This window comes from Lagopus muta, chromosome 1, assembly GCF_023343835.1.
Source record: "Lagopus muta isolate bLagMut1 chromosome 1, bLagMut1 primary, whole genome shotgun sequence".
NCBI lineage: Eukaryota > Metazoa > Chordata > Aves > Galliformes > Phasianidae > Lagopus > Lagopus muta.
Window position 1 is genome coordinate 167,404,075 of NC_064433.1, and position 26,959 is coordinate 167,431,033.

General features: G+C 40.4%; 1 protein-coding gene across 3 annotated transcripts in view; it reads right to left on the reverse strand.

Annotated features, from left to right (window-relative positions):
* Positions 1–26,959, reverse strand: part of KPNA3 (karyopherin subunit alpha 3) — a 52,756-nt gene that overhangs the window by 11,158 nt on the left and 14,639 nt on the right. For 2 of the 3 annotated variants that reach the window (XM_048963482.1, XM_048963490.1), the window contains exons 2-10: positions 22,494–22,538; positions 9,927–10,016; positions 9,685–9,714; positions 9,545–9,597; positions 9,356–9,451; positions 6,987–7,072; positions 4,278–4,364; positions 3,716–3,885; positions 2,958–3,002 (exon numbers count right to left, since the gene is read on the reverse strand). In XM_048963482.1, coding sequence (XP_048819439.1) covers positions 2,958–3,002; positions 3,716–3,885; positions 4,278–4,364; positions 6,987–7,072; positions 9,356–9,451; positions 9,545–9,597; positions 9,685–9,714; positions 9,927–10,016; positions 22,494–22,538 — 702 coding nt within the window. Of the gene's footprint in view, positions 1–2,957; positions 3,003–3,715; positions 3,886–4,277; positions 4,365–6,986; positions 7,073–9,355; positions 9,452–9,544; positions 9,598–9,684; positions 9,715–9,926; positions 10,017–22,493; positions 22,539–23,315; positions 23,338–26,959 lie in introns of those variants that run through there. The other variant, XM_048963499.1, reaches the window with a different exon arrangement.

The window sequence follows — 26,959 nt, forward strand, 5'->3', positions numbered from 1 at the left end:
AGTAGCAAAATTCCTATCACTGAATCTTAATTTAGTGATTATTTTCCATGTCTGGGCAAAGAAAGAAAAAAAAAAAGCATGCCATTTAGTTACAGGAAAAACTCAAATGCAACCTGATGCATTAAGTGTTGGATTATTACAAACAACAACGAAAACCAGGGCCATTTGTTCAGTGATAGTAAGTTATAAATCCTTTTAACTGACACGTTTTGGTACATGAAGTCACAGCACTCACCACCTGACAAAGGTAAATTGTTGGCTTTGATTTGCACTTTGGAGACAGATGAATGGCTCAGTTAAGTAACTGAGCTAGTAACTTTCTGAAGACAATAGTGAACCAACTTCTCAGCCCTGGTCTCATCTGTTAGATCTACTATCTTCTGAATACACAACAGCTAAATGTCCTTAGTCTTTAAGCCATCTAGCTACACTTCAATGCACAGTGCAGTGAGATTTAAATCTAAAGCAAAGAACTTTCTTACACCAGCTAAAGGACAAACACATTTTAAGGTGGCAACTGTTCAAGAGAAGGGAACAAACACAAAGAAACGACTATTACACACTTAAAGAAAGTAACAATGAAGTCACTGGTGATTTGGTATGGATGATTTGAGAGCCCTCCAAAAAAATGGAAAGGTAGAAAAGTTAGTTGTTTTAAAGGTCGGATTTGAAGCAGAAACAAAGCTAGCAGAAAAAGAGGTAATATCCCATCACTTGGAGGTGATGTTAAGAACTACAGGAAGAGAAGCCCAGATGCCCATGAGGGCATTTCTAAGTCAATTTCCAAAGCTAAAAAAAGCAAAGCAGTTACTCTCTGGAATTTTAAGAAAGACTAGAGCCTGAACTCATTGCACCTAAGTGAAGTGTCTAAATTAAGAGCACAGTAAGCCCACTCTCCCAGTTTATATTCTACTCTGTGAACTAAACGACCTTTTGAATGGGGCTCTCATCTGATTTAGTAGAAAGAGGTTAGAGCAATAGGCTCTAAATCTAAGCAACTTATTTATGTTCTGAGGTTAGATGGTCTGAAGTTTTTGAAGGCTTTGCAGGCAGAGTTTGTGCCCAGTGTCTCATGGTGAGCAAAAAGGAGTTAGCAGCCCAGCTCGCTGAGATTTAAGGAAGCTTATGAGAAGGAGATGGGAATGGCTTAATGCAGCGTACCCAAATGGAGATCTGTGAGCTAGCTTCCTCTCTCTGACAGCTTAACTGAAAGAAACCTCATCTGCTATTTAAGTAAAGGCATTTGCACTTTACTTTCAAACAGATAGCTGTTCAAAATTTCCAGCTATTAAGAAAGCTAAATAATACTGAAGGTGTGAGAAGGACCTGTCCCACAGACTGATTCCACCCATCTCCAGAGATCAAGCAACATGTACCTACTGCTCTCCTGACGCAGCCTGCTGCTGCCTTCACGCGCTGCTGCCACAGGGACAGCAGTATGTGCTGCAGTGGAGCCAACATCACAGCAGAATCAGTGAGAGATGGAGCTTCACCAGTTTCCTGTCCCACAGCCCTGGTGGTGATGAGAGCAGCAGCCACCAGAGGTGCTCACAGGACTGCCTGCTGATCTACCTGCCTCACTGACTCATCACCACAGGTAGTTTTGCTGCTCCAGTACTGGGAGGCTGGGACCACGCTGGTACCTCCAACCAGCACCTGATTCTTGGGATGAGAAAGATGGGTACCCTTACTGAGATCAGTCAAAACCTGGCACCACGTAGCCTCACATCTAATTTAAGAAGCTCCCACAAAATCATTCCTTGCAAATAGCTTTCAAATTTGCCAGAAAACAAAACAAAGCAAAGCCAACCAAAGCCTATAGGTCAGAAGTATTTTTGGTTTTGCTATGACTCTCCATTTTGGTTTGTCCAAATTATGAACTGTAAAGTCACCATGTGCTGTCTCCCACTCACATTACACTGGGATAACCCTGGCAAAATCCCAAATTAAACTGTTTGCAAATATTTGTGGAATGACTACACCATTAAAAGAGCAGCAGAAACACGCTTCATCGAAGAGGAAGCCTAAGGAAATGCCTTAGGTTATCTAAGGCCTTAGGTTATCTAAGGCACTTCCACCAACCTTACGCCCTATCCCCAGACCCACCAAGGTGTTCAATTTCTGCTTCCTTACATTGTGGTGCTACTACAGGGAGCAACAATTCCAGACATTACAAAGTCCTGATATGAAGAAGAGCTGAAAAGCAGCTCAGTATCCCTTACGTGTACTGATCTTGGTTCCTGAAGCCACAATAAAAGACCTCAGGAGGTAAGACCACTCTCTAGGACTTTGAAAATGTATGCAAAAACCATGGCTCAGGAGCATAAATATTTAAATACCTTTAATAGTTAAATATTAATATATTTAAATACATCTTCCTATGCGATTTCCTTAGTCAAACAGGTTGCAAATTCAGGCATCCAAGAGGTTACAGAAGTTAGATTTAACCATATGATCACAGTATTTGACTGGACTGATAAACAGAATCATACATTCCAAACCAGAGAATTATTAAATAGCCTGAGTTGGAAGAGACCCACAAGGATCAGAAAGACCAGATTCTCACCATACAAAGGACTAACCAAAATTCAAACCTTATTATTTACGCAAAGTAACAAGTTGAGGCAAAATGAAAGTAAATTAAATTAAGGCCAAGAGTTTATCTCAAAATTCCAAACTTCTAGAGCACAACTCTCTAAAACAGGATTTTTGAAAAATGTAGTTTCTAGTGTAAAAATAAGACTTTTAGAAAGTATATTTCAGAAATGGTGCTCGCACTTCCTTTTTCCTGCTCTGAATGATCACAATTACATTAGTTTTAGTACTTAATTGTACATTTACTCAACTATATGTAAGTTAACAAACAAAATCAAGTTTGCCTCAAATACAATCTCAAAGTATTTCCTCTTTAAACAACACAGAAAAGCAAAATATCTAAAACTTCAGAAATTACTTACGTTTATATCTGTATGGTAAATGAGAACACACAATGCTGGCAAAATCTGAAAAGAAGTTCATCAGTCATTACAACAGAATAAAATTTGCTGTGCAAACATGAATCCAAATAGTGTCAACATAAAGCTTAGCTTGAGGTTGAATTAGCATATTACACTCATGTACTTCTCAGCAACTGCTCATTCCCCTAAAGTATGTATGAAAATATGTACCTTATTTAAAATTTGTAAAAACACAAAAAAAGACAGTAATATGTTTCAAAGACACAAAGTGTAGACTATATTTTGGAGGAAAACAAGCAAACATCATAGACATCTCCCCGATCATCAGTGTAAAGGGATTTTCAGGTGCTTCTCAAGTGGGGACTTGACAACTGTATGTTCACAGCTAGTCAAAACACAAACTAAACTATATTCACTAGTCTATATTTATTTCCTCTTACTGAAAATAACTGTATTCCAATGATTCTGTTTATAGAATATAGACAGAATCATGTTTATAGTCTTTTTAGATAAAAAGTACGTTAACACCATGCAGATGTCAATTTTTCTTGTGTCCTTTTTAATATATAAGTAAGCAGTGTTATCTTCCAGCTTCAGATGAGTAGCTTTGCTGCTATCTCAGTCAAGTTACTTAACAACTAGTAAGTGGCAGAAGACAGTGGCAAAAGACATGCATAAATTCACAGTGTGACAGTGTGAAATATCTGGCCTCTAGTGCAGAGTATAAAATAGCATCTGTCTCATAATGCTGTATTTACCTCCTGAACTGTCTCCATAGGCGGTGGGGGGTCCTTATTCCTGCAGAGATTTACAATGACCCATGTGACGTTCCGAAGGAAGGTGATGGGAATGGAGGGATTGATGAAGGACAGAAGAGGTTTGACAACTCCCAGTGATATGACATAATCTCTACACTGAGGACCATCACCTACAGAAATGAAAATTGTTGTAAAAGAAATTACATTAAAAATGGAAAATCTTGAAATGTATGCAATGGCATGTTGGGATTCTGAAATTCTATGTTTCCTCACCAACAGTTTACTACTAAAAGTTCGTGTTCAATTAAATATACATTCATATGGATATGTATGTATATTTTAAGAGACACAAAATTTATCCTGCTAACATTTTGTGCAGCAAGTGACACTATTCTTTAGAAAACAACAGTATGTACGTACGTAATTCTGGCCACATGAAAAAATATATTAAGCCACAGAACTTAGAGGAAACATAGTCTCATATGATAATGTCAATGTTCAAAAGTCAAATTCTAAAAGGAAACACTCCCTGAATGCAAATCATCGTAAGAACAAGAGTTACCGATAATATTTCCCAGCGCCCAGACAGCCTGCTCACAAACGTTCTGGTGTGGAGAATGGAGTAGTCTCAAAAAGAGGGGTACTGCATCTATGGAATGCAAAGATTGGATTTGTGTTCAGTGGAACTCAAACACTGCAATAACCTTCTGAAATAATGAAAAACGGAATAACTGACATAATTAAAAATACTTCCATTGATTCAGATTCAACACCTTCTCTACCGTGCTTTACACTAACGTACATAGAATCATAGAATCATAGAATCACTAAGGTTGGAAAAGACCTAAAAGATCATGCTTCTGTTATGAAGGGCATACAAATCCTGTTAAACATTTCTATAAAAATCTCTAGAGGCAGAAAATACAAACCTGAGAACAAGCGAATTAAACAACAATGCTGTCCACATTTCAACATCTCCCCGTATTTTTCCAAGTGCTACCTAAGAGCCACAAGTACGTAGGCGCTAGGTTTAATTTCCTGGTAATTCAGATGTTAGTTATCCAAGATAGCAATACATACCTAGCAGAATGACATGCCTACTCATGCAAACGTGTTTCAAATCTTGATTTTAAGAAAACAGCTTCCTCCCAAGAAGCGGCTATAGTTAGCTTCCACGTGTAGTGAAGATTTACATCCATCTGCCATACAGTGCTAAGACAAGTTTGTATTTCTTCTTATATAACAGAAGCAACACAGCAGATTAAGGAAGTGGTACTGATTTTTTGTTTCAATCTCTGCTGCATTAAATACACTTAAGAGCTAAGAAACCATCCCTCTGCTGTTGCTGTGAGCCATCTTCCCTCAGACAACTCATATTCTTTTTCACATGGGAATTCTTATAGCAGTTTTTAAACTCAACATATTATCATACTCATCCTATAGTCTTTCATGTAAAATAGATCAATTTATGTAGAAGGAAAAACTTTTTCTTGTAGAGACGGTAAGAACCAAAATGGCTTTGGAATTTTAAAAAACTACAACACGGTTTGTGAGCAACTGTGAATTGATACCCTGGTGATAATTTCACATGTGAGAACAAGCCAAAAAAAATCCCTGATATGTTTTCATGAAAAAAAAAGCAGAGGGATGAAGAATGAAGAGAACGTCAAATTCTTTCCCTGCCATGGATGAGTAATGGAGTAGATTTCTACTACGAGCTGGGAGGGACAGCAACACAATACTGTTTAGAACACTCTCTTTTCTTGTCACAACCATCCCACTTCCATTAGCTCAAGGGGAATATTCATGCTTCCTTTTCTCTCTGACTACTGAAATTACACTGCAGCTCTACATGTATTCAACATATTTCAGAGGGGAGGGTCAGGTATGTAGTTTACACTTGACTGCAATCCTGCTTTTAAAGCAGAAATGAAAATACTTCATATCGGTACCTGAGCAGGAGAAAAGTCTGAGAAAGTGGGATCTGCAGGCTATCTGATCCACTGCTCTCACAAAAATTAATTACTTCTGCTCCAAATTCGTTCCTGCCAAGATCTATTCTGTGTGTACAGTACCTTCCCTCTCTTGCTCAGTCCTCCAACTGCCATCTGTCCCTGACTGCTGAGGCCTTCTTTTGTGTTTAGGCTGCAGCAGCTTCCTCTGTAGCTGCAAGGGTCTATCGCTTCATTCCTGCAAACCAGCCTTTATCTAAACACAGTTCAGAGTCCCTTGGTCACCTGCCAGAAAGAGGCAGCTAGGCTTTCCAACTAAACTTCCATATTCTCTTCAGAAGCAAAACTAAGGAAATATTTTTGCTTTTCTACAGTCATTTTATCACACTTGCTTCTTTTCAAGTGTTACCTGAACAGATTGTGGAGGGACGTATCCACCCTGAACTCCTAGCCTTTGTGCACCCAACAGCAATGCTTTCAACTCTGCTGTGCTGTGCATACACACTTTTTGATTTTAATTTTCACTTTACAAAAAAAAAAAATCAAATAACTAAGTCATCATTTTCCCATATAACAGCACTGAATATCAATATGTCTAGACAATTTGCTCTCTAACTGCTCAGCCATAGCTTCCCATTTAATGACAAAACATTGCGTTTAGCATCAAAGTGATTGCTTAAAGATAACCGTGTCAATGCACAAAAGCTACATATATAAACAACAAAAAAAATAAGAACAGTTTGATTCAACTCAGCAAACATAATTTATCTTCAACTAACTTTAATTTCCTGTCTCTTGGTAATGGAAATCTCACTGGCTGGTTAGGAGCCAAAGCCAGCACAACAAACAGTGCATACAGGAGAGACGAATCACACAGTCAAGGAAAGGAAGGTAATTCTAACTCTGTATTTAGATGGGCAATTTTACATAACTACGTGTATTTAACAACTTTGCTAAGATTTATGAACACACCATTGAAGTAGAAAGAATTACTTTCTAATGTAAGTTTTAGGTGTAGGGGAACTAACAGTACATGAACTCAAAAATCAACACTAGAAAGGACTAACATTTTTGTCACACTCACTGTATCACCTGTCATTCTCTATCTTCTTTGAGGGAAATTCAGGTCTGGGATCCTTAATATTAATCATTACTGACAAACAGATTAACCATTAAGAGCAAAAGCAGAAAGTTCTGAGAAAGAGGACAGGCACATATTTTTATTGTTTTACTAGTTTTGATAGTGTTTGTTATCCAAAAATCCCTTTTCCTTTAACCCCAAACGCCCACCCCCCCAATAAACATATTGTAATACTTACTAGACTGTACAACAGCTTGAGTTTGTGCAGAAGTGCCTGATGCTATGTTAGTCAATGCCCATGCAGCTTCAAATTGTAATGAAGGACTGTAATGAAATAATTTTACAGTAGTGACTTGACATGATCTTCAGATTATTTTATGGTTCACTTCAGCACTATTCACTGTATGCACTCCATGATGCCAAATTTAAGCAGTGCCACTTGCCTATAAGATTTTTTTAGAAAAACTCTAAGCTTGGACAATTCAGAAGAACAGAGAGGAAAGAAAAACACAAATTTTACATTTACGAGCTCTTTAAACTGCTTATCATTCCAACCTCATGTTAGTGAAAAATAAAAAGAAAAATCAGTAACACTTGTTGAAATATCCACCAACTAGTGAAGCTGACTGCTACTCAAATCAGCAGATTGCCTTCAGTATGAAAGACTTCTGGTACACAACGTCAACAAATTGGATTATGCCCCTCTAACAAGTAACAGACACCTCTTCACACCCAACCCACCCAAAGGCCATGAGTGTTTAATGAAGAAAGTGCAACTGTCTTACTGCCAGTAGTTCTTAGCAAATTAATCATGGCTGACCACAACCAACAAAACCTTGTAGCCTTTCTAACATCACATCCAAGATCAAATGCAAGCAGATACACAGGGAGAAAGGCTTTTGTCTGCTCTATCACAGACAGGGTACAGGTACACCAATCAGTACCAAAGGACAGCATCATACCAGTACTGATCCTAGCTTACTTATCCATCAATTGTTGTTTGTGCCAACAGCAGCCCAATAAAACAAAGCACAAAAACTTGTGCATGCAAATTTTAGAGGCTAAGAGTTGTAAAATCTATAAAAGAGTTTCAGGCTTACAGGACTGCAGTAATAGCAAGGTGTCCAAGACCCAGAAGTAGCACAGAATATTTACTATGAGGTGACTACTTTTCATTTTTGACATCTTCCTCTATGTTTTACATACAGCCATATCACCTGCTTCCCTTAAGCTTTTATCATGCATTGGTTTCCAAAGCATTTTCAGGAGTTATTGGGGATAGGATTGGAAAAGAAATAGAGATGGAGGTACAAGATGTGGAAATAAAAATTTGTAAAAACAAACAGCACGTGTAAGCAGCTATCTATAAACCTTACATTCTAGGATCAAATGCTTTGAAATTCTGAACTGGTCCTCATGCACACAATTAATTTTTCTTCCCCCTGTGATCTGAGTGCCCTTGGGATAAACTTCCAGTTAACACAAACAACAGCTTTAATTACCTGCTTCACAAACTCTTAGCAAAATTTACCTTTACTGAACATTACATAGCAATCACAATCAAAAGGATTGCCTAAGAAAGTGCTGAGCTCACTTTCAAAAGGCCTTTTAAACGTTTACAAAGATAAATCATACAAACAACCTAAATAAAATTCACCTTAAACTTTCACAGCACTGAACCATCTAATTCTAGAGCAGACAGGCATTTGTCTGCTTTCAAAACACTATCTGCTTTGGACATTACTGCCTGCTCTTTTCTTAGTAACTCCTCTGCTAAACAAACTAGAAACAAAGCTAGTCACACTTCATATTTTTTTGCAGCCATCCAATTCCACCCAAAATGTCAGTCTGCACTTTTTGAAGCTCCTAGCCCCTGTGGCTGCAGAAATGACTTTGAAAATGGAAATCCTGCAAATACATTTATGGCTCACTGAGACCAAAGATAGCCCAAAACATTTACCTCAAACATGTTAATCCCCATCTGTCTCAATAAGAGGCTCACAGATTGTGGAATACAGCACTTTTCATTACATGACATGAAAGTCGTGCAACAACATGCACAACATTCTCTATCTCCTCTACTGAAGCTCTCGTTTTCCATCAAAGAATCAGAACACAAAGCGTGCTTACTGTGGTGTTGTATCACATGAGGGAGCAGCACACAGTCAGAAAGCCCACCATGCAATAGGAGTGAAAGGAGCCACAAACTTGAGCTAATAACCCCAATGAAACAGATGACAACTGTATTCTTGCATACAGAACAGCCTTGTTTACAACCATACATACACTCTGCTCTCTCAAATGCCCACACGAAGTCTGAGGCAGGTTTCTTAAAAGTAGTTAACAGGAGAGTCTGCAGTATTCAGAACCAATGAGAAATGTAGTAAGGTATACTCCATTAATTAGATATACTCAAGAAAGCACTAAAAAAGAAAATGACATCTCAGCAGCAGAGTAAACAATATTCCTGGAGAATTTATATTCTGCTGTCATGGAATCTGATCCATTGTGTTAGACTGTAACATGCTATGGATCCTCAGCTACTTTTGAACAGTCATCTGGATAGAATTTTTCAGTGAAAATGAACATTTGTAAAGGTATACTTACTTATCATCCCTTTCTAAGCATTTTACCAGAATTGGCAAAATTCCAGATTTTATTAAGTCATCAATAGGTGGATTTCTGTCACTGGATAGGAGTTTTCTGTGAAATTCAATGTAGAAGTAAAATAAGTAACGTTCATCATGAAAAATGTGCAGAGAGTTCATTTCTGTGCCTCCGTTCATTCATTTTTACCTTGCAGCTTGAACAGCACTCAGCTGGATCACTGGGTTGTCACTTGTGGCGTTCTGAAATAATAACAACAACAACTAAAAATGCACAGAACAAGCACTGCTAATTATAAACAAATACATGAAGAAATGAAAGTAACGTACCTGCAGTATAGCTTCTAGTGTTACATTTTGCTTGAAAAGAAAAACAAAATGTTTCAGTCATTCTGTTGCTTTTGTTTCCTTCTTTTTCAACATATTATGCAATCACACTAATTTAAACAGTGCATCAGTTCACAATTTTGCTTTCAAGTAACTATAAGGTTTCCACTGTTAAAGTAAAAACAGAATACTTTGTTTTGAGATACCAAAGCTACAGAAGTAATTCCCAGAATCGAGGGACTTACTGCTTTGAAGTCAGCATCAACATCAGAATCTTCTAAACTTTCTTCTTGGGGAACGTTTCGTTTTTTCAAAAGATGTTCATCTCTTTTGTTCTGGAAAGGAATGGCAAAAAATACATACATTCAATGCTAATTAGTAGGGTGATGATATCATAGCCCCTTTCAAAATAAGACTTCAAATAGAATCGCTTTTATAAAGCCATTTGTAACTGCAAACAGAATTCACAGTATTTCACACAGAGCTATAGTAGTCCATGAAATCTGAATGGAAAAAAAAACTTGCAGTTAACAATTTTCTAACAAAATTACTGTACACGTAGATCTGGATGACATTTGTGTTCAGCCACATGTAACAGAAACTATTTTCCAGTGTAAGATCTTCAGCTAAACGTACTTTGAAGCTCCTTTGTTGCATTAGTTTTAACCCTGTGTTAGCCCTGTGTGTAAAGCAGCACTGACACCTGTGGCATTGCAGTCAGCCTGCTCCAACAAAGCAGCCTCCAGCCACAGCTCCTTTAAGGAATTAGACAAAGCACTGCCATTTCAGTGATAAGGTAATGATTCAATATTTATACCTTTAATTAGAACGCCTTGAGCCCTAATTAAAAAAGAAGGGAATCAAATCGGTGCTTGCAACTGTATCCAGACACTTCTGCAATCTACAATGTCTTAAAAGTATTATTATTCCAAAGTATAAAGTGGCATTTTCCAAATGTTAGACTAGATTTTTTGCTTGCTGTGTCTAGAGATACAATTACAGAACACGATGATGCAGCATGTATATCTGAATACTTCTTTTTTTTTTATATTTTAATAAGCACATTAAGATTTCAATCAAAGCAAAGCAAAACACTGGGAAAGTGTATTAAACAGCTATTAAAAGTGTATTAAACCTCGACCATATATATTATCCCAGCACTGAACAGCAGGCTTTGTGGTTTCCAAACAATTATCTGCTGCACAATCAGTGATGACTACGGAGATCGTATCATATTATGCCTTGCTTCTAATGTACCCCAAGCCCTTTAAACTGAATTATGTTCAATGGACCCCCCCACACAGCGTTTCTTTTGGAGTGAAGGAAGACAAAAATGAGCAGGCAGTTCAATGCTGAGAAGACACCGTCACACAGACAAGCTGTACTGGGTGGCTAACAGATGGATTCACCATGAAGACCTGTGTCACATTCCTGTTATTCTCCCACACCAAATACTTGGTGCTGCCATTCTAAGCAAAGAGCAAACACCATTCTACCTGAGTCAATCTGGCTTTGCTCAAGCACATTTTGCCACTGTTTGTCTAACTCACAGTCAATGCTTTGGCGACTGCAGGGAACAGATCTGATTTCCAGAGGCCCCTCCCAGGTGCAGGTCTGCATTATTCCCCTGTGAGGAAGCGGTTCCTTCCTGTCTCAAGATGGATGGCTCTTACATGAGCACTTGTGCTGTGACTCTAAAACACACCAAAACTGGGAGAAGGGACTGATGCTGGAGGAATCTCCTGATACCTTCAGTACTACCGTCCTTCTCCTTCCACCCAGAGATACCACTTCAGTTCACACTGGCCACACTGGAGTCCACACATGCATGAATGTACAGGGAGAAAAACAGTTATTAGGGTGCGCACGCTGATTCAGCATTCATTTCTTGTCTACAGAAAAGATGCAGGCTGAATTAGCTGGGGTCTTAGTGCAGAAGGGCCACTAGCTCTCTGCTGGAGCAAGTTAAACAATTCACTGCAAATCACCAACTGGGAAGGACTGAGTTTCTTTGTCATTAGCAGCAAACTACAGTGATAAAAGGTAGTTTTCAGTCTGAGTTCCCCTTAAAACATTTGACTGGATCATAAAATTCAGGGAGAGAGCCTTACAGGGTTTTTGTAAAGTATGTTTATTTTAAGAATTGCTCTCCATGGCCATTCAGCTGTAATATTTACTTGTTTTCAAACAGTGATTCGTTATCAGAGGTGCTCAGCCATGCGCTGCAACATCCTGCAATAAAAACAGGTGATCTTTACTCTTATATTTTTTAGAAATACTTTTAGATGTAGGACTCATGCAGATCCCCTGACTGCAATGATGAAATAACCGGAATAGTCAAGAATTACAGCAAATGTGAACTATCTTTTCATGGAAATAAAAAAAATTCCAGTTAGGAAATGTCACAGAATCACAATGGCCTGGGTTGAAAAGGACCACAATGCTCATCCAGTTTCAATGTGCAGGGTCACCAACCAGCAGACCAGGCTGCCCAGAGCCACATCCAGCCTGGCCTTGAATGCCTCCAGGGATGGGGCATCCACAGCCTCCTTGGGCAACCTGTTCCAGTGCTTCACTGCCCTCTGAGCAAAAAGCTTCCTCCTGATATCTAACCTAAACCTCCTCTGTCTCAGTTTAAAACCATTCCCCATTGTCCTATCACTATTTGTTCTTTCTAGTTTCTTGCTTATAGAAGCCTCCCATCACTAAAAAATAAAACAAAGCTTCTCTAACTGCAAATTCTCCTGTTTAGGTGTTGCTTTTTTTTTCACACCTCTGTTTTAGTGGATTCCCCCACCACTGAATCCACTGATGTTAAGGAACTACCTTCATATTCACAGAGGGAAAGGAGGTACCCTGCTTACTCCACACAAAATCACCTGTGCTGGGGCAGAACAGGAGAGAACAGGCACACTTTAGACATCCCCCACTGAGATCCCTCCAAAATGTGGAAGGGATGAAAGAATCATTTCAAGTCAGTCTTCCTCTGTGGAAATTCGAAAGTAAAGTCCAAACCCTGTCAACTGTGTGTATGTTAAATAGATGCCATCCATTTGTAACAAAAACCACACTATTAAAAGGGACAGGAACATTAAGATATTCACACACATGTGGACTGCATTTGTATCTAATACACATTTCATCGACCCTCCTTTTTCTTTTCCTCCGAAATGACAGTAGCTAGAAACAGATGAAACTGTATGATTCACTTGCTAGCTTGAAACATCTAGGAGTTTTTGGATGCAAGAAGCAAAGTCACACTGTAACTGTGGTACTGAATACAGATGTATATCTCACTATAGATGTGTGCCTCCCTTCAAAATAAACATTATTTTGAGCTATCAGTGTTCTTCAGGGCTGTATCTCTATGACAGTGTAACATACAGGCTGTGGTATCCAGTTACTCTAGAAAACAAGAAGGAAGATGCATCTTGATAACCTCTCTCAAACATCCTGAAATACAAGGATGGTAAGAGCTGGAATATAGCTGAGAGTACAGAAATCACAGATGGAACAAAGCATGAATCCCTTTGTGGGTGGCTGAACAGCATCTGCACAGAATGGAAGGAATAGCCCTCATCTGCCAAGCAACTGGAAAATCACTCCCCACAAACACCAGGTGGTAACCCCAGAGCATACCAGTAGACAAAGCACTTCAGAAACACCACCTGGCTGAAGGTGTTATTCTTCAAGATGCACACTTCACGTTTATTCATAGTGAGTGAGCTTCTATACAAATACTGTAAGCTGACATAGTTTGCTTGGGTAATATCTAGAAAGGTGTGCACAAGTTCTCTCTGCTTGTGGCCAGAAAATGGGTGGTGAACATATATATTTTTAATTAATTAATAAACTAATTTGAAGTCCCTCCAATTCCCTATACATCTTTCAGGGATTTGGACAAAGAGGGCATTGCTTGGCAATGGACACAGGAAGATCAGGAACAGAGAAATAAATGTTTCTTCTTCAAGAAACTGTCTGTATGCACACCGATGCAGTGGGTATCTCCAAACAGTACTCCCCACAAAAGTCCTATTTACCTGGAAGGAGGTTTCATGAATCCCTAGATGAAAAGACACGGAACTGTTCTAATGATAGAAAACAGCTTCCACGAGCAACTCTACAGATAGCAGGAATGAAATCATTCCACTGCAAAGCCACCAATAAGTGAGAACTGCAAAGCAACAATATTTCAAATTCTGATCCATAAAACATACATAATCTAGGTTTAAAAATTTACTATGAATGTGGTGAGGTACTGAAATAGGAGCTCACAGATAAGTTGTGGATCCTCAAGATGTTCAAGGCCAGTCTGGATGTGGCCCCTGGTCACCCTGATCTAGTAGGTGGCAGCCCTGCCCATGGCAAGAGGGTTGGAAATTGATAGTCTTTAAGGTCTCTTCCAACCCAAGCCATTCTAATGCTTCTGTGAAATCCTACTGAGGGACAGGGTCTCCTGACTAAAGAAGAACAGCAGCAGACTACTAAGAAATCTTAACATGGTGAGACTGCATAACGCTGAGAAGTCTTCCATTTCTAGATGCATGTTAAAAATGGCCACAAAATACACCATAACTGAACTAATCAAAAACCTGGTTCTCCCCAGTTTCAGTAAGTAGCTCCCTGAAGAGCCCCTTACACCTGCAAACACAATAGCCAATTCCTTTGGAAGTATGAGTGTGCCCGAGAGAGTAACTCCTAATGTTGGTGTTAACCAAAATAAGCTGGAACAACCATGTAAGATATACTGCCCTCGTTTACCTGCAGGAGATAACTGAATTTCCCAGGACACAACTGACCATAGCTAGAATTTCTGTGAATGCAGGCAACATCTTCAGGCTGTCAGTCATACAGTGCAACAAGCTCAGAAAGTATGATCTGAGCCAGGAAAAGTGAGATTGAACAAGAAAGTTCCTGGAGCTGCTCATTGTTTGCAGATGGTTGGACTGAAAAACTGGCAAGAACATACAGAAGAGGAGTGGAACTTCCGCATGGGCCTGAGGCAGACAGGTCAGCACTTACTGAAAAGCACTGAAAATTTCTTACTGAGAATATCTGGGGATGGAAGGCACCTCTGGAGATCATCTAAGTGAAAAAAAGAAAGAAAAAAAAATAAAAAAAAAAGAAGCTGTTCTTATTAGCATGTCTTATAAATTCAAAACATTCATGGAACCTTCTAGTCTTAAAAAGCAGCTCTACGGCTATTTGAAACAGCAGTGTATATAGTGCTTCCATAAAATGATTGCTTCCCTGCATAAGATAAAATAAAACAGAATTTGAACCTTGGCATGATTTTAAAGCACTTGCATTTTGTCATACGGTGAAAAAAAACCTTATTTTTTTTTGTTTTATGACAGCACCAGCTTCTGTGGGCATCTAAGGTGAAGGTGAAGACAAATAAACCTGCCTGGATACAGCCACCCTGCTCAAAGACCAGTGGGAAATCTTTCAAGAGGAGACTGGAATTCCTGCTGAAGGGCAGGGCCTTGTCACCAAGGAAACAATGCAGGTCTTCTGCTTCAAAAGGGAAAGACCTCAACCACTGCTTGAACCACGCCTGTTACCTATAATGAAGTCTGCGAGTTTATTAGCAGTAGCTGACTGCGGGTTATGAGCTTGTCAGTGCTCTGGTAAAGACCACACTACAATAGTCTACAGATGTTTCCATACGAACAAAAGGTTTGTGGACATACATGACTGGCAAGAATGCCAAATAGGAACAATAACAATACCATGAGAGCACTGTGATGATCCATTCACATCCTTTGATGATAGATACCCACCCTGCTTGCTTCACTGACAGTGGGGAGGTTAAATTTAACTACCACTAAGCATGCAAATTCTTGTTTACCTTCTTGGGTGATGGCCACAGGATTAAAAAAAATGCCTATCAATGCAAACAAGATGGAAGAATTCTTCTGGTCAAAAATGATATCCATTAAGCTATGTGCTGAGTTCAGCTTACTACCTCAGACCATGGCAATGGGACATGCTAGTGAAGTTGTGAAAGGTGTTAACAAATACATAATCATATATTCTTCTCAACTTTTCTTCAATTGAGAAGCTTCAAGTGAAAAGAAACAAGTAAGTGTTTGCCTTCAGGTGAAAGAAACTATATCAAACACTTCTTCACATCAGGGAAAGGTCCACAAACACAGTGTCCAGTAAGGAGATCTGAGCAGTCCGGACATCTCTTCTAAGGTGCCACTGCTAAAAGAGAACAAACTGTGCTAACTCCTAGGGTTTTCACTTAAATATAATGTCAAAATCTTTTAGATTTACTTTTGATTGGAGTGGGGCACCTGAGAGCACTGGCTGCAGTCCATCATGAAAGGAATAAAATGCCTGCAGATCCAACATCAGAGTGGCAAAGGGATGTTCTGAAAACCTCTGCTGAACAACTTCTTAATGAAAGCTTGAATGGATTTCTAGAAACAGCTCTGGGATATGAACCCGGGGAAAGATTTAATTTCTTTAATTGTTGGGAAAGGACCATTAGTTGGCTCTACTTACTGTCTTATTATTACCATCTTACAGAACTTATTAACACCTACAGAGATTTAAGGGCATGACAAAGGGAAAAAAAAACAGTCAGAAAGCCTTGAGGTGATACCATAAGAACATGTTCTCCAGCCATCTGTTAAGCATACAAGGATGCTATCCAGAAAAAAAATAGCAGTGATCTTGGGAAGTGAAGAAAACTAAATCTACATCATACAAGTTAGGAAAGTGAAGGCTCTAACAGAAATGAATCTGGCCCAGGATGTTAAGGGCAACAAGATGAGTTTCTGTAAGCGTATCTGTAAAAAAAGCAAGACAGGGAAAACAGGGGCCCACTGTTGAATGAAACAAGAGACCTGGTTATAGAAAACAGGGAAAAGGTCAAGGTACTTCTTTTGCTTCAGCTGTTATCAGCAGGACGGGTCTTCGGAAATGCCTGGATTCAGAGATCAAGGGTGAAGGAAAATGTACCTTTGATGGAAGAGGTTCAGGTCAGGGCATTTAAACAAATCAGACATAAAAAAAAATCCAGAGGTCCTGATGAAATGTATCCAAAAGTGCTGAGGGAGCTTGCAGACATCACTGTGAAGCCACTCTGTAATTCCTTATTGATCACAGCAACTGGGAGAAGTGTTCAAAGACTGCAGGAAAGCAAACATGATGCCTCCATTCTCCAAGAATGGCTAATGGCTAAAAATGACATACAAAGCCCTGCACCCTGGAACAAACAGCCCCAGGCACCAGGACATGCTGGTGTCCACTCAGCTAGAAAGCAGCTCTGTGGAAAAGCACATGGCAGTTTTGGCAGGCATCAAGCTGGACACAAGCCAGCAATGTGCCCCCATCAAAAGAAGGCTAATGGATCCTGGGCTACACTGAGAAGATCTAGGAAGGTGATACTTCCCCTCTACTCAACAATGGTGGCACACCTGGACAGCTATGTCCAGTTCTAGGCTCCCCAGCAGAAAGATGTGGAGATACTTAAGAGAGCATAGCAAAGAAAGACAGAGACAGTGAAGGGGCCAGTCCCATGAAGAAAGGCTATGGGAGCTGAGACTGTTCAATCTGGAGAGCAGGGGATCTCATCAGTAAATCCCTGAAGGTAGGGTGCCAGAGGTCAAAGCCAGGCTCTGTCAGTGATGCCTGGTGCCAGGACCAGAGGTCATGGGCACAAACTGGAGCACAGGAGGTTCCTCCTGAACACCAGGAGCCCTTCTGTGCTGTGCAGTGATGGAGCACTGGCACAGGCTCACAGAGGCTGTGGGGTCTCCTCCTTGGGGATCTCCCAGAGCTGCCTGGATGTGGCCCTGGGCACCTCTGCTAGGCCCTGCAACCTCAGCCATTCTGTGAAACAACACATACAAACAAAGGAGGTTCTGCTACCTAACCTGAACACATCTCTGGAGACGTTCAAGAAATGCTTAGATGTTACACTAAACAGCATGGTTTAGTGGGGAAATATTGATGGTAAGTGGACGGTTGGACTGGATGATCTTGATATCTTTTCCAACTTTGGTGATTCTAGGAAGATTTGTTTTTCCTTTTGCACTCTCATCTTCCCCACCACAGTCCTTCCAGTAAGATGAAGACAGATCTTTCTCTTCAAGGCTCGTGACTGTAGCTGGCAGGTACTGCACACATAAGAAATCTTATTTAAGAAGGATCAGAGTAGAGAAAAGTACTGTATGCCAGAGAAGCAGGTAAATGGACGTATGCCCACGGCTCCTTAATCCACACACTGGTTAGAAAATAACTGCTGCGTATTGCATCAAAGTTAATTGTCAATTAGAGCTTTGATGAGCTCATGTCTGTGAGCTCTCAGACAGCTGAGTTTGCCAAAGTCAAAAATAAATACCTTGTGAGGGACCTGGAAGTTTTTAGGGTTCTAGTTAGCGCATGATAAAGGAGGACAGCATCCTCTGTTTCTGCTGAAATTTGGAGTATAACGCTTCAAATGAAGGGTAGCATGTGACCTAATGGCTGTACTAGCACTAATAAGGCTAAGTACTATACTTCTTAGAGCAAATAAATACTCCAAGTTGAGAGCTTTATCCTCCCTTAAAAAAAAAAAAATTATAAAAACTGCCTAAAAGCAAAGGATCCCTAAGAGCAATATAGTTACAGGTTCCATTCAAGTACAGAACTTTAAACTGAATCCTAATCCTCCTCCATCACTACACATTGAGAAGTTTAAAACTGGCACCATTATTTTATTTCTCTGGCAAGAGAGGTGGCTACTTTTTAACCTCTTAGGACCCACTGTTGCACTCATAGTGTAGCCACAATCCAAGACCCTCTTTTCACACTGAAACAGGCTGCCCAAGGAGGTTGTGGAGTCTCTTTCTCTGGATATATTCAAGACCCAGCTGGATGCCTTCCTGTGCAGCCTGCTGTAGGGAGCCTGCTTTGCAGGAGGGTTGGATTTGATGCTTTCCAGAGGTCCCTTCCAACCCCTACAATTCCGTGATTCTGTGAATCAAAGAAGCATAGCAGGTCCACTCTCAAAGTGTTAAACACTAAATTGAAGTGTTTAGCAAGGCCAATATGGAATCAGAGAAGGACATCTGACTAGTAGGAGTGTCATCTGACTGTCATCTGACAGTGCCAACCCAGGACTGGGCCAGCGTTCTGATGGACAACTGCTATGTCAGAAACAACTTCACTTGCTCAGCTGATACACAAATATGTGGTTGGGAAAAAGAAATGTAAAAAAAAGCTGAAGTTGCCTTCTAAATAAGAGCTGCAGCATGCTACAAAGACAGCATAAGGTTAATATATTTTTGAAACACTGTGTTGCAACTTGATATCTGGAATTTCAAGAGAATAAGCACCTTACATTAATGCACACAAATTGCTTATTGCTGTTCAAAGCTGTGATTTATTTATTCCATCTTACAAAAGAGACATGTAAGCAACTTCACCAGTTCCATTGATTTAATAGTTATAAGTTGATTTAAAAGACAGATCTGTACCTATCCAGTCCTTCAATTGTAGGAATCAAGAATATGTATTATATGTATATATTTGCTTGTTTTCTTCAAAAGCCAGGTGCACACTTAGCATCTGGATAGCTGGGATTGAGAAGAGATATCCATGAAGGGACACAGATGGATCACTGAACTCATGCCAACAGAGGCATTTCCTGAATTTGACACACTTGTGCTAGAGTAGCAGTGTTAGCTGTAAAGCTGAAAACTGAAACAACAATATTACATCTGATCCACTCTACTGCTGGAACTTACTTAAATTATTTACTCTCTATATTTCAGTCCCAAGTCTATATCAAAAACAGTGGCCTCACATCTGCCACAGAGTTCTTGCAGAAAACCAGGTGGCCACCAGCAGCAGTAGTTCAGTTGCTGCAAATCAACAACTTGGATGCACGTTGAATCTCTTGTAACGCAGATGACTTTGGGTGTCTGCAATGGAAGACACTCAGCAAACACTCCAAGAGAACACAACTTCCTGTGTTCAAGTGTTCTGCAGCTGCTGTTCACTCATGATTTACAGCACGACCTACATCCAGTGCTTACATGTCTTTAAGTGCGTAACAGACCTGTTCATGTGATGGAGTACTTGTAAGCAGTCTCACAACTGAAGCAGCTGTATGAGGATATGCTGCATTAGAGAAGCCATCTTTTACAGCACTGCTTTGCTAATGGGTGTAGGCCTGCCCAAGTGCTAGGAATGGCTCTCCACAGCATAGCTCAGTTACGCAGCAAGTTTTACACTGAGTCAACATGCTGGCTCTGAAAAACAGAGAGCCTCTGCCATAATAGCAGCTGAATTTCATGATGATAATTCAAATATCAAATTAATTACCTGAATCTCATTTTAGTAAAAGCTTGCTTATTTAATTTTCCACTTGCTAGCTGTTTGTACATACACAGACAGGTTTCTCCACAGCTCAGTTTCTCTGTCAGGATTGATGAGGCCATAGTCAAGTTAAGCTACACAAAACTTTCAGACACGTTCAGCTAGTTTCTTTGATTAGGAAAATATGAAAGCATTAAACAACTTTTCGATGATGCATCACACTCATGTAAGTACTTAAGATTTTTTTTTCCAGTCATCTGGGTCCACTTAGGTTTCTCTAATGATCCCTTGTATTCTAAGGATAAATCTCACAAGCATTTTTTTGTAATATCATAATGGAAGACAGGAGTTTCTATAAAAACTCAAAAAAGAAAAAAATTTTTTGTTAGAAGAACAGAAGGATCCCAAAAAGTATTAGCATAAGATTCTTGGTATTATCCTACAAAAATCAAGTAAAAGATTTATCAAAAAAAGTCAATACAGCTCCATCTCACCTTGATGTTAACAAGGCTTCTGACTTCTCTCGGTGTGCAAACAATGCACAAAACAAGTTTCCATGAACGTGGGGGGAAGATGCACTTTTAAGAATGCCCTATGCACATGATCAAGTGAATCAAATGGCAGAATGGAGAAATGCATCAAAGGGAGACCCAAAGGAGCTTGGCCCGAATCTGGAATATGCAAAGCATTCACCTCCATCAAGTCACTCAGGGAATACCAAGCTGAGGAGGCTTTGAAGAATACTGGAAATCAGAATGGAAATTCAAGTCAAGGAAGTCTGGAAAAAGCATATGGAATTAACAAGAAGCCATGTCTAAAACTGCATCTACTGAACTATGCAAGTAGAGCACCAACAACTACCCTTGTTTTGCAGTACTAAAGGCAGTGTCCAAAGGATATTATGGATCACAGGATGAATTTTACTTAACAACATACTCAATATAAATAGGAACACTGTAAAGAATTGCCCTTCACTGTCCTCAGCACGATTTAAACCTCAGTTGAGGCTCTACATTTCCAGAAAAATGCTGGCAATCTGAAACTGATGAGTAGCAATGAGTTAAATTTAGGTATTTGCACATAAAGAGGGAAGAACTGCATTTGCCTCAACAAGATAAGCCTAAAAGGAACAAGATCTATCCTGAAGTACACTGAAGGTACCCTTCTCTTTACATATATGGCCCAGATGTAGTTCAGCTTGCAGACACATCCTCCAGCAGCAAGCCTCTGAGATGCCTAGAAAGGCTGCTGCAAATATTTTACAAATGACAAAGGTGCAACAAGTCCTGTATTTAGGCAGAGAACTGAACCAGATCCACTTCTCATGGTTATTATCTTCCCAGCTATGCTGGCATTTAACCTATATAACCAAAACCTGACCCTAAAAATCAACTTCCTCCACAGTACAGAAATAGTATTTTCCAGAAAATAAAACATGCTAACTATGGTGGTTTCACACCACTGTTGGGCAACTCACCTCTACCGCACTGCTTTTACTCTTCCTCCTCAAAGCAAGGGAGAAAATACAATGAAAAGGGGCTCAAAGGTTGAGATAAGGACAGGGAGATCACTCACAGGGAAAACAAACTCACCATAGGGAGATCGATGTAATTTAGTGCTTACTGCTAACAGACTGGAGCAGTGAGAAATTAAAAGCAAAAAACACCTCCTTCCTCCTACTGTGAGCAGCACGGGGGAACAGGTTGTGGTCAGTCCACAACACTTTGTCTCTGCTGCTCCTTTATGGTCACCTTCTGTCTCTGCTGCCCCATGGGCTCCTCCATAGGATGCACAAGGATATCTGCTCCACACAGTACTCCAAGGGCTAAAGGGGAACAGCCTGCTCTCTCCATGGGCCTCTCATCGGGCTGCAGGGGAACCTCCTGCCCTCCTTCTGCATTGATGTTGGGGGCTGCAGAGCTGTTTCTCTCCCACTTCTCTTTCCCCTTTCAGCTACTGTTGCACAGAGGTTTTTCCTTTTCTTAGGTCTGCTCTCTCAGAGCACAACCATCACTCACAGCTCAGCTCCAGCCAGCAGCAGGTCTCTGCTGGAGCAGCTGGAGCTGCCTGTGATCTGACACAGGGCAGCTGCTGGGAGCTGCTCACAGAGGCCAGCCCTGCAGCCCTGGCTACCAAAATCTTGCCACATAAACCTAATACAGTAACTTTCATATGTTCTAAGTGCTAAAACTCTTTTTCCCCATTCAGAGACTTCAAACATTCAAACAGCTGACAGCTTCGCACTAATATGAGAACTGGTACAGAAAGCATTCACTTCCAAGGCATAAATCTGAGTAAATCAGTACTCAGTTCTGCTCTACAGAGCCTATGGACCAGCACAGTAAAACTAACATTAGAAACCACAGTTCATAACCTACAAATACACAACTTCTCTATACAAGTCTGAGGTCAAACAGCAAAGATTATGGGAAAACGTTCAGCAAAGATACCAAGGCATTATAAGAAAATCAACACTGATAAACAGAAGCACTCACCTTCCGCAATTCAATTGTAACTTCGTTTCTGTGTCTTCTCATAGTCTGGAAGAAAAAAAAAAGATAAGAGTTTATATATGAGTGAAGTGTTGTGTATGTTTTGGAATCCATTGTTTCTAGGTCAAAAGTACACTCATTCATTCAAAGATAGGGAAAACAGTGTGCATAATGTAGAACTCAATCTCTCCTAGTAAGATGCATGAGTTGTTCTGTTCTTGTTTTCTATAAAGAGATTACACACCTTACAGAAAGCTTTGCTATAAACCACAATGAGTATCCTGAAGACAGAAAATATTTACTTCTCCACAGAGTTTCACTGGAATGACTCTTCTGGTGTTTGTGTACATGCATGAAAAGCAGCAGCAAATACAGGTTCAGACAGTCTCAAGATTCCTATGACCACACTCATGACCCAAACACATAACCTATGCCTATCATCTGGCCAGAATAGGCCATGAGTGACAGCAGACAACTGAGTTCAATGCAAAGACAGGTTAGGCTCGTGGCAAAAGGAAACCAAGTGGTACAATGGCATGGAATCTACTTCAAATCTACAGCCTAAACACTGTAAGGGAAAATGAGCCCATACAAGTCTTAATTCCAGGAAGATACCAGGCACTCGATATGCATTCTCTACAATACAGTTATCCCTGTATTGTAAGAGGGATTAAAAGAGTCAGTAAGAACAGTTTATCTTCGTGAAAGCACTCTCCCTAGGCTCATTTTACAGTGGAGAAGGTGTACCATCAGAACGTAACCAGAAGAAAATCAGGACTGAATGACTGCTGGCGGCCTAGAAAGATCAGCCACACTAAAACTTACCTGTTAAAATACTTCCTGTGTTCCATCCTTGCTACTGACCTTCACTGCTACTTTCGCTCCTTTTGAGTTAGAGCAAATAACTTCTGTCAAAATGAGCAGTACACAAAAACCAACATTACTGCCCACTGGCCATCTAGGGTAACACTGAACATCCTAAAGCTCACACACGGGTAAATGAAATGAGAGCTCTTCACATGAGCCTACATGGGATGCAGATTCAACATTACCCCTGGCTTTACTGCTCTCAATCCGTTTGCACTGCAGTATCCATTTAATTATCTTAGGCTGACTTAAGCATAAGGAAAACTTGTCTTCCTGTTCAGTGCTTGATTAACCAACTCAGGTCAACACAAGTCTCATTTCACATCTACAAGCATGAAACGTGCTGCCTCAAACAAGACAAGTCCTCACTGCACTAAGAGGACACTCGCACCACAGCATCTACCAGAACCACACTTTTCCCCTCCCTCACCATTTTGTTATACCACTTGATCCCTGCGACCACCTACACCCGATTGCTGAGGTATGGGAAGGAACTGGAGAGCTAGGGAATGGGTGAAAAACGCAAAAAGATGAAGAACTTGTCAAGTCACTGCATGCAGCTAGCTTGGTCAGTCATTCAAGCTGCTAGCCAACTAGAATTTTATACTTACTTTAATAACTAAGTCAAATCTAAGGCCACTAAATAGTCTAAAAATGCTTTTCAATATTTCCCGTCATGACTCTGCTCTGTTAGACAAATCTGTCTTAATTTTCTACTACAAAACTTTTTTTTGGATTGTTCTGAACATGCTGGACACCAAATCTTCTACATTTAAGCCATACCCCAGCACGACCCATCAGTTAAGCTCAGCGCCCTTTAGCATCTCCCCTCACACCAAATCCAGTACTGTAAGCACCAGATTATGGAATTTCAGACGTCTAATAGATGCAAGGCAGAACATAGCTTCCAGTTTGATCCCAAATTATGATTTCCACCTGCATTTTCTCAGTTATCTGTGACAGTACTCGAGAATATTTTCCATTGAACACACAAAAAAATCAGACCACATTTGAAACTCCTTAGGGGATAACCATAGCATTTGTCACCTACCATTCAACAAACAAGGCAGATTTAAGAAAAATACGCCATTTCAACTGTTTAGTAGCTGATTGCTGTAGTAAAGAGAAAAACAGTGTAGCACCAAGCAAGCATTACTATTCATTTCATCAATTTATCTCTAGCAATACTTTAACTGAAGATGGTTACTCAGAGTGAACTCTTCACAAAAGCTCTACTGGGAAGACTCTAAGCTTCTTCCTAATGACAAGTCGTTCACTCAGCTCTTCAATTGGGTTTTACCTTTGCTTCACGCTTCCATTATTTCAGCCCCAATGATCCTATCCTATTACAATCCCGTCTCAATATTGTTCTTCACTAGTTGTTTGCTTTTAACAAATTGCTTTTCAAAACATTTGACTACTGCATTATGGTTTTACACTTGACGTGCAAGAAATCTCCCATCTCTTCCTCATTTAGAGAGCTATCACTCTTCAGAAACATTCTTCAGAGAGCTTATCAACTTCGTGGACGTTTTTCTGAGTAGCTGAATACATTTTCTGAGCTTCCATACGTGTCTTAAGGCAATCTCCACATCACCTGAGTTTTACCTTTTTAGGCATTCTCCTGCATTTCCTTTTAAGCTTTTTGTACACAGTTTGACATTTGAAGCAGCGCCGGCAGGTTTTCTTCCTTTCCTCCTTTAAAAGACACAACGCAGGCAGTATGCACCACTAAGTGCTGAGCTGCTCCTCCGTTAGCAGAGCAAGCAGGAGATGTCACCTAGACACAACTTCACTAAGCACTAAGGACTCCCAGGGGGAATCCAGCTCCATGTCATCACCATGCCTTTAAAAATCCAGTGTGTCAGGGGACCCAGGGCCATGCAAAACTCAGCAGTGCAGCATTAGGGCTATGGTCTCTCCCACACATACATGGAACAGAAGAGCCTATGAGGGTTACACCTGGCTGCCATGCTCTGACCGTGACCAGATGCACACTGATGATGCAAGCATTTGTGCCTCTGGCCACTAGATACTGATATATGATCACAGATTCCACACCAAACACGTCAGTTGTTGGAATTACAGAGTGTATGTGAAAAATACACGTATGCATACGGGTATGCACCAGCCACATTTCTTAGCTTTACGCCTTCTGTTTAATTAAGATTTGTTTACACTGCTCCCCCTTCTTGACTATCTCTTCTCTCCCACAGGAGCAGACAATGATCCAGTAGTGAAGGAACTGCTCCATGACAGATCTCAATGCAGTTAGGCTATCTGTGCCTTGACAGACCTTGCTTCTAAACCCAGAAACATGCTTCACTCATCTGATGACAAGGAAGCCAGGTGCCATACAGCACCATGCTATGTACTGGACCTATCTGCTGAGCTTTTGTAAGCTTTCAAGTGTGCAGATTGATAAGCACAACCTGTTTTTATTTTATGCAACAGGCTTAGTGAATTAATTAGAATTTCTTAAAAAGTAGGTATAGAAAGTTCATGCTTCAGATGAATTATTTTAGAAATACAGCAGTTATCAGCATCTTCTTACAGCTCCAGAAGCAAACACAACATAACCCAACAGCTATAAACGAAGCTTCCCTTTAAGGAAGCATTACCACTTAAGAACAAGCTTTCATACGACCTACAAGCCCCAACATGTACAGAGTCAGTATGTATTATTTACAAGAGATTTACACCAATGGAAAGCTTAAACATTTTCCCCAGCTAAAACAGAAAACGATTTCCCAACCTAAGCCCATGGATTCCTTGCCAGCTTTTAGGCTGGGAGGACAACCATCTGCTAAAACCTCCATACACAGTATTAGCTGCAGCCTAGCAAGATGTTAGCAATGGAGGCAATACCATGTTTGACATCCACAGCATCTGACTGCAGTCATTTCTCAGCTTAACGTACTCAAACGCGTAACTTCAAGCCAAGCTGAAACGGCATCTTTCAAAGCTTTCAAGACAAAGCTGAACCATTTCACTGCATGAAACCAGACCCCAAATCTCAGAGGGAAAACTCAGCAAAGGCAGAATCCTTAAAAACCACAAACTGACTCAAGTTTATTCCCACAGAACGTAAACCTAAGCACAAAGGTACTAAAGCATCATATTCAAGGTGCAAAATGGTAGAACAAATAAACAGTAGTAACTATTGGTTAGCACATACTGCTAAGAAGCAAGAACATATAACAGTTAACAAGTTGTGCTACAACTTTACACATCACTGAACAGACTAGGAGGAACAATCCTTGAGAGCAGCCCAGCAGAGAAGGACCTGGGGGTCCTGGTGGATGCAAAACTCAACATGAGCCAGCAGTGTGCTCTTGCAGCTCGGAAAGCAAACGGTATCCTAGGCTCCATCAGAAGGTGGCCAGCAGGGACAGGGAGGCAATCGTCCCTCTCTACTCTGCTCTCATGAGGCCCCATCTGGAATACTGTGTCTAAGAGTAGGCTCCCAATGCAAGAAAGACAGGGAGTAGTTGGAGAGGGTCCAGAGGACAACCACAAAGATGATCGGGGGGCTGGAGCACCTTCCCTATGAAGACAGGTTGAGGGAACTGGGCTTGTTCAGCCTGCAGAAAAGAAGGCCA